Source organism: Eubalaena glacialis, chromosome 8, assembly GCF_028564815.1.
Source record: "Eubalaena glacialis isolate mEubGla1 chromosome 8, mEubGla1.1.hap2.+ XY, whole genome shotgun sequence".
In the NCBI taxonomy this organism is placed as follows: domain Eukaryota; kingdom Metazoa; phylum Chordata; class Mammalia; order Artiodactyla; family Balaenidae; genus Eubalaena; species Eubalaena glacialis.
The window spans coordinates 105147193-105156174 of NC_083723.1; the positions used below are offsets into that span (position 1 = coordinate 105147193).

General features: G+C 44.6%; 1 protein-coding gene across 1 annotated transcript; it reads left to right on the forward strand.

Annotated features, from left to right (window-relative positions):
• The first annotated feature begins 5719 nt into the window (after window positions 1-5719).
• On the forward strand, window positions 5720-7658 carry HILPDA (hypoxia inducible lipid droplet associated). The gene is given in 3 exon segments (XM_061198026.1): window positions 5720-5897; window positions 6739-6954; window positions 6957-7658. Coding segments are annotated over 2 exon segments (189 nt in total). The 5' UTR covers window positions 5720-5897; window positions 6739-6806; the 3' UTR covers window positions 6998-7658.
• The last annotated feature ends 1324 nt before the right edge of the window (window positions 7659-8982 follow it).

Here is an 8982-nt window from a genome sequence, read left to right on the forward strand (position 1 = left end):
ATTTATTGAACACCTACTATATGCCAGACACTGCTCTGGGTTTAGGTATATATTAACTGACAAAATAGTTCAAGTCCTTGTCCTCAAGGAGCTACCTTCTAGTGAGGGAAGATAGACGATTAACTAGGAAATATAAAATAGGTTTGGTGGTGTTGAGTACTATGAAGAACAAATGAAGCAGAGTCAGGGAGATGGAGAGGGTGAGGGGTGTTGCTTTGTGTAGGGTGATTAGGAAGCCCTCCCTGAGAAATGACATTTGACGGGGTCCAGAAGGGAGGGAGAGAGTGAGTCCATGCATTCAACAGATATACATCGAATGATGTTTTAGACACTGAGTATACAGCAGAAAATAAGAGAGACTTTCCACCCTGGGCCATGGTCCTTCTCTTTACTGCAAGACACCTGCTCTATTCTACCCAATGGCTTGAAGACTGAATTGTTCAGGAAGGGAAGGTTAAGGAAAAGCCACACTTAACATTTTAATAAAGACTTCAAAGGTCTAAAATTAATCAACATCTACCTTCCTCTTATATAAGAAGACATGCTCAACTTTCTCTGCTCACCAGTCCTATCTTAAACCTTCACCATTTTTTTTTTTTTTAGTTCATCTTGCTGGTTTTATTTTGCCAAAGTAATCATTATCATTAAAAATGGTTTTAAGTAGTCATTATTTGTTTAGATTTATTCATATGTTTTCTAAATGACTACTCACGTTTTCTTGCATCTGACTATTTCCTTCTAAGGTTCAGTTTTCTTCTTAGGTACATGCTTCAAAAGTTTCCCTAATAAGGGTCTATAGCGAATTCCCTGGTGGTCCAGTGGTTAGGACTCCGCGTTTCCCTGTGAAGGCGCGAACTAAGATCCCACAAGATGTGTGGCGCGCCCAAAATAAATAAATAAATTTTAAAGGCTCTATAATGGTTAATTCTGTTTTTGTTTGTCATCTGAAGATATCTTTTTAAATAATTTTATACAATTTAAAAGTTACTTTCTGAGAATGGATACATGCATATGTATGGCTGAGTCCCTTTGCTGTACACCTGAAACTATCACAACATTGTTAATAGGCTATACTCCAATATAAAATAAAAAGCTAAAAAAAAAGGTACTTTCCACTTACAGTTATTGCAAAATATTGGCTATATTCCCCGTATTGTACAATACATCCTTGAGCCTATCTTACACCCAATAGTTTGTACCTCCCACTCCCCAACCCCTATACTGCACACACACCCCCGCCACTGGTAACCACTAGTTTGTTCTCTGTATCTGAGTCTGTGAAGATGTCTTTAATTTGTCCTTCTTTTTAAAGAATAACACCTATTATTCAGATATAATTCACATGCCAAAATTCACCCTTTTAAAGTGTGCAATTCAGTGGTTTACAGAGTTGTGCAACCATCACCATGGTCTAATTTTAGAACATTTTCATCATCCCCAAAAAGCTGTCACTTCCCAGTCCCCTCTCCCTCCAGTCCCTGGCAACCACTAACCTACTTTCTGTTTCTATGGATTTGCCTATTCTGGACATTTCATGTATATGGAATCATGCAATACGTGTCCTTTTGTGTCTGACTTCTTCACGTAGCATAACATTTTCAAGGTTCCTCCATACTGTAGCATGTATTAATACTTCATTTTTATGGCTAAATAATATTCCATTGTACCATTTTATTTACCTATTCATCAGTTGATGTACATTTGGGTTGCTTCCATTTTTTAACTATTATGAATGATGCTGCTATGAACACGTGTGTACAGGTTTTTGTGTAAACCCATGTCTTCAATTCTCTTGGGTATATACTTAGCAGTGGAATTGATGGCTCATACGGTAACTCTATGTTTAACTTTTTGAGGATCTGTCAAATTGTTTTCAGCAGCAGCTGCACCATTTTACATTCCAAAGAGCAATGTATAAGTGTCCCATTTTCTCCACATCCTCATCAACACTTGTAATTTTATTTTCTGCCATCCTACTGGGTAGGAGGTGGTATCTCATTTTGTACATCCTATCTTGTGAGTTTGTTTTAACACAAACTGTAGCATACTCTACACCCACTATACACTTGCTTTATCCATTTAATTTTGTGGAAATCATGTTCATATGTGCAGAACTACTTATTCTTTTTTGCTGGCTTCATGGTAACCCATTGTATGAATGTGCAATTCTGCTACTGGTCATAGACTTAACCAGTCCCCTACTGATAAGCTCGCTGTTCTATTTTTTTTCCCCAATCTTTTGTTATTACAAAAAGTGCTGCAATGGCTGCCTCATATTCTCTTCTTCACATGCAGGAGTTGCCTGTAATGATCATTCCTAGAAGTGGAATTCTAGATTAAAGGGCATGTGCATTCTTTTATTTTTATAGGTATTGCCAAATTGATTTCCATAGAGAGTGTACCAATTTATACTCATCAGCAATGTGGGCACATGTTCTTTAAATGGACCCAGGATCATAAGATCAAATTTCTGAAGCTAATGTATTCTTGGTATGTACTCTTGTGTTGGCCAACTATTGAATCACTTCTTTTGAGGGGCTTGGGGATAAGGACACACCTCATATGGAGCTTTCCTTGGTTAGCAGTTCCCAAGGAGGAGGTAGACCCTGAAGCGGGTTTGTCTTGGAGCTCTACCCACCCTTCCTTGGTGGAACAGTGGGGACTCCCTGAAGATGCTGGGCAATATAATCATTTGTTCATTTATTCCTTCTATCAACAAATATTTATTGAAAGCCTCCAACGTGGTGCTAGGTGCTAGGATGGAATGGAAACAAAATCAGACCAGATACTCCTTGCATTGACGTTTTCAGGTTCTTGAAGGGTAGCAGACATTAACACAACTAAGAGTAAGGTAACAAACAGTGAGTGAAATGTATATCATGCTACTGGAGCCTGTAGCAAGGGTCTGAGGGTCAGCAAAGTGTTCCCAGAGGAAACAGGTTTGAATTGAGATATGAAGGATGAATAAAAGACTAGCTAGAGGGAAGTCTCTTTTTCTTTTGGTGGAAAAAGCATGGTTAACACATAAAGAAAGGAGGTAATAATACCAACCTCATAGGGTTGTTATGAAAATTAACTTAAATAATTTATGTGCTGTATTTAGCAAAATGCTTAGCATGTCTGTTACTTGGAGAATGCTTATTTTGTTCCCACTGTTCCATTCAGTCATGAGGAATATTAAAATTCCAGACCCCCAAGCAAAGCACTGCCACCCTAATTATGTTCTTCATTTTTCTCAACCAGCCAGTTCTCTCTCTTCCTCCATTTTTGGGCTCCCAAGCACTGCAGTACATCTATAACAGTCCACCTTAGAAGCTAATAAGATTAATAACCACCACTTATCTTGCCCTAATCTACACTAAGTACTTTACATCCATTATTTAAGCTAATCTTCATAACAATCTTAGTAGGTAAGAACTATTACTACTCCCATTTTATAAATGAAGAAACCGAGGCAAGCAGAGCCCAAGGACAATACTTAGCAAATTGCAGAGCAGGATTCAAACTCAAGTCTGACTAATTTCTAACCACTACCCTACCATGACTTGGGTTGCTAGTTATCTTTCTTAGGTCTTGTTTACCCAACTAGGTGACAAGCTTATTTTAGGATAAGAACCCGCCTTTATACTTTTTAGTAAAGCAAGAGCTAATATTTATTAATCATCTACTATGTGACACATACTTTACATGCATTATTTCAAATCCTCACAACAACTCTTTTACATATTATTTCCCCCATTTTACAGATTAGGAGACTAAGGCTCAAAGGGATTAATTAACTTGGCCAAGGTGGTGGAGACAGGACAAGAATCCTGATATAGGTAGGCCCGATACCTACCCAGAGATGATGGTCAATAATATTTGTAGTTGATAGATGGGAAAGCACTGGGCTACATTCACCCAAACTCTGGTTGTTTCCATCTGGCATAATGTTTAGACAATGGCAGTGAATATGGGGGACGGAATTGTTGGAGAGGTGCCCATCTCTTCCTTTGAGTTATGTGAAAATAAAATTTTAGAGCTCCCAATAAGCAGAGCCCAAAGGGTTATTGTGGAATTCCTGTTTTCACTCACTGAACATAGTCTACTGTGAGCAAAGTCCCTCACTGGGAGTTTTGCAGTACAGGATACAGATAATTTTAACACATACACAATGTTTTCTATGTGCCAGGCACCATTCTCAGTGCTTTATGTCGATTAACTCATTTAATTTCCAGGTGAGGACTGTTATTATCCCATATAATAACTGAGGAAACTAAAGTACCTAAAGGTTAAAGGATTCGCCCAAGGGCCCTAACTAGCAAGGGTGGGGGACACCGGGTAATGTGATTTCAGAGCTGGAGCCTCTCCTAAATAACAGTGCAAGAGAAGAGCCACTGAGTCCAGCGAAAAAAGAGACGAAACTCTAGTACAATGAAGAGCCAAAAATTCCTGCGGGCTGAGTAGAAAAGTTAATTTCAAAGTGCCTGCCTGCCTGCCTGCACGTCTCCATCTCCAACGTTCTCTCTTCCCGCTTTTCCAGCCCCTCCTCCTCTGACAGCAGACAGAGCCAGGAAAGTAGGTTAAAGGTCGCAGCCGGGATTTGGCTCTTGCCGACTCGTTCCGTCTTTTTCCCGCAGAGCCCGCGGAGCCCGCAGAGACGAGGGAGCTCCTGGATTGTCACTCGTCCAGTCCAGGCACGCGGAACCGACAGTCCTAGAGCTCAGGGGACCTGCTAGAGTCACCAGCCCCCGAGCTTTGGCCCTCTCCCCTCCTCCTCCCCAGGAGGAAGGCAGTGAAACCACCGACAGCCTTCCGCGTGCACGTGCCTCCCCAGGGGCCTCCCCACTCCCAGCGTGTCCCCAGCACTCTATTTCCTGAGATCCACCATTGGGTGCTCTCACGACAGAACATCGACATTTCTTGGGCTGGGAGGGTGGTGCTTAATATGGCTTCCCTGCCCCCAAATCTGGGCATAAAGTTGGACTGTGACCTCCTAGCTCTTTGGTTCAATCGCAAAGCATCCTCAAACTTAATTTAGTGGCCACATTTTAGACGAGGAAACTGAGACTCAGTGCGTGCAAACAGACTCACTCAGCCACATGCAATTAAGCGCAGGCACCAGGGCCAGGTGAGTAATTCACATTTTCTTAATGTGACAAACTCATAGAAAACGGAATTTATGTTGTAAAAAGGTCTCACCATTCCAGAGATATCAATGGCAAATTAAACCTCAGGGCTTGGAGGCTGAGGGGGTGGCGTCTGGAATCCTGGTACCTCTAGGAAGTGAAACAAAGTCGGCTTTTCAGTCCCTGGAATGGAGAAAACTGGGAGCAGAGGGTAGGGTGGAGGTCTGAGGCCCTCTGACAATCTGTGCTTTGTTGAAATCTCCGGTGAAGAACCCATCCCCCGCCGCCCGGATTTCATCCCATACAATATGCGGGCCCTTGGATTGGGGCGTCTCAGGTGTATTTTCCACCGACTTGGTATGAGGGAAAAATGACCTTTCTGATTCCTTCAAAAGTTTCCTGCAGCAAGAAAAGACAGTCGAAGTTAACCCACACGTCTAGTCCCATTGCCCACCTCAATGACTCAGAGCCGAAGGACGTGTGTTTTTCGAAACAGCCCAGACCACAAGCTCAAAGAACAGCCCCGGACCCCAGACCGCCCTCGCCTAGGGGCGGGGCGGCGGTCTTGCGTGAGTCAGGGTTCCAGTGCGCGTGCGCGGGCTTCGGGTCGTACCGCGGCTATAAGTGCGTGGTGTGCGTGCTGTTCCGCGCTTTGCTGCGGGCTGAGCTTTTGTCTTCGGAGAGGCTTTTGGGTTGTCATCTCGCGCTGCTGGTTGGCCGACTTTCCTTCCGACTCCGCACTACCAGATATTACAGCGAGCGGGCCACTCACGGCCCTTCCTCCTGGAGGTGAGAGGCCCTGTGGGCTTCCCGGCTGCCCGCCCCCATCCCCTAGGCTGCTTGCGCCGCGCGCCGCCTGGCAATCCCCGCCTGGGACTACGCTGCCGGGAGCGTCCCCCCTCGCTTCGCCGCCACCCGGGGCCCCACTCAGCCGCCCAGCCCTGCTTTCTCGCTAGCGTTGGGTTAGGCCCCCATGCCATGCCCTCCCAGAGCACCCTTAGCATCTCCTTACTGTCACAGCCCTTGGCGGGTTGTTGTAGTAACTGCCTGTTTTCTTGCCTGTCGCCCCTGGACTGTTAGGCGCATGAGGGCCGGGTTCGTGTCTGCAGGGCCTCCTCCGGTGGCCTTAGTACCTTCCAAGGTGCCTCACACGTTGTGGGTATTCAAGGTGTGCTTGTTAAGTAGGTGAACTTGATAGATTTGACTCCCTTAGAATTATTTTGACTTTCAAAAAGTTTATGGTTAACTCGAACCTGACTGAGGTGTGAGGGAGACTTCGAGGCAGGTTGCTTTTGCTTTCTCAAGGGCGTCGTCTTATATTCCCACCTCCGCCCACCCTCACCCAAAAGGACTGGGTTTTTACTTCAGGAAGGTTTCTGGTCCCTGGACTGTGGAACAGGGATTGTGCATACCCGACAGGAGAAGTAAAAGTTTTAAGGAATGCTCTTGAATTAGTCCAAGAAGCTAGACTAGTTCCCCAGCCATGGAGTTTACAGTGTAAATATACTTGGAGATTCTGCTGTGGTCCTTGTCCCCCTGGCTGGCTGAGCCTCCTGCTTAGCTCCAGGGTCAAGGTCAGAGGCACGCATATCCCAAAAGGCTGGAGATTAACCTCGCTCTCTTTCCTCAGGATCCAGAGGCCTTCCAGAAGCAGAAGGCAGCTCTACTGCTCTACAAAGGAGTGGGATCCTTTGAGCCATGAAGCATATGCTGAACCTCTATCTCTTAGGTGTGGTGCTGACCCTGCTCTCCATCTTCGTTAGACTGATGGAGTCCCTGGGGGGCTTACTGGAGAGCCCATCTCCTGGGAGCTCCTGGACCACCAGAGGTCAACTAGCCAACACAGAGTCCCCAGGGGCCTTCCAGACCATCCATCCGGAGGGGTGTGATAAGACCTCCCTCCACCGGCTGTAACCTTGGAACACTGGCCTAAATACGTCCAGCTCTACCAGTTCCTGGATAGGCAAGCTCAGCATCAGTGTTATCAGAGAACTAACTGTTACTAGGCCCTTGAAGGGCCTCTCCACCTGCATACTCCTTGCTCTGGAAAAAGCCTGTTTAATACACAGATATGAGTGGGTCGCCTGTGGCTGTGGAATGGAGTGATCTCACTCTTCTCCCCAGTCCACCATATGCTTTGCTGTCCTTGGCAGCATGGCTCTGTCTTCTCTTAGATGGGGACTTGTGCTGCAACTTCCGCTGTTGGGAGATCGTGTTATTTTCAACCCTACTTTCTAAGCATCTGCCAAGAGTTCCTTTGTGCTTGGGTGTCTTATGGTCAGTTTATTTGGTGTTAAGTTTCTCTTCCATGAGAGCTCCTCTGTGTGCGGATAACAGTTGAAGAGGTTTGTGGGTTGGCTATAGGAAGGGGGAAGGTGGAGTATTCTATGTCCCATTCTCATTGTTTTACATTTTTAAGTCACTCCTCCAACATAGCATGTATGTGTGTGTGTATTGGTCTGAAGAGGGCAGTGGGATGACAGCACCTGCTCAGGACATGGGCATTTTGGCCACCGTGTGGCTTACATAAATTTTTCTGATGAAATAAAGTTGAATGTATATTTCTACAGTGTGTCTTGTTGACTTCTGCCCTTGAAATCAGTGGTAGGGAGGGGTCTTAATTCGCAGATCTGAGGTTTCACATCTTAAAACTTTGGAGCAGGAAAGTACATAAAATGCTTTGTTAAAAATATAAAGTAGGGATTTCCCTGGGTGGTCCAGTGGTTAAGGCTCTGTGCTCCCAGTGCAGGGATCGTGGGTTCGATCCCTGGTCGGGGAACTAAGATCCCACGTGCTGCATGGTGTGGCCAAAAAAACCAAAAAACCAAACCAAACAAAGAAATATAAGGTAAATAAACCTCTGAACTTGGAGGCAGGCGTGCTTGGGTCTGCCCTGTATTAACCAGTTTTCTGAGCCTAGGTCAAGGCCATTATAGTTCTCTCTTGACTCTGTCCATATCTAAAGAAAAAGAAAAATGATCATTTCTTCCAGCCCCTCACCTTCAGTCTCTGGAAAAAAGAAGACTATCAGTCCAGTAGGCTATGGCTTTTTTGTCTATGTTCTTATCCACCAGAATGATTACTCAGTTCCGATTGTTCTCCAGGTCAGCTGGTGAAATGTCTGGACCTCACAGATGATTGTTTCTGCTCTCCCAGACCTAGCAACTTGGCCTTTCCATAAAATTGGAGGTCTTTTTTTTTTTTATTCTTCAATTCACCCCTCTTCCATCCCCACCCCATGTTGAAGCACATTCCCTCCTCTGCCTATGGTAATTTACACACTCGTGTTGGTGTACACATCATTTTGTTTACGGTGAGTTTGATTTACTTTTGCCAAAGGGTAAGAATGGTGCATGGTGTCCTCTGCTAAGTCACTTTTACTTCCTGAGTGTTCTTAAGCTTAAGTGCCACTACCCTAGAAACCAGTGGTTTGGGCATCACTTTTATTTATTGCACTATGGTAGTCATTAGTGCTGTTTACATATATTTCCAGCTTCCCACCTTCTGGGCACATGGTAAGATTGTACTCCCTGGTCTTTTGTGGTTGGCTGGGCTTACGTGACTTGTGTTGGTAACAGAGTACTCTCAAAAATATAGTTGGCTTTTTATCTCTGATTTCAGGCAGTGTCATGTGCCAGTAGCTGCCCTTTTCTAGACATATTTCTTAAATTTGATGTCTTTTCTCATTCTCATGCCTCCCCAATTACTTTGGGGCATTTTGATCTTTCAGTTGGAGAGCTGCACCTGAAGTCTCTTCCCCAAGCAGTTTAGCTTAATTGAAATGGTTTACTGGGTGCCACAGCCTTCATGAGGTCTTGGCTCTAAAACAATTTAAACTACTCAGGTTTTAACAAAGATATGATGGCCATACCGT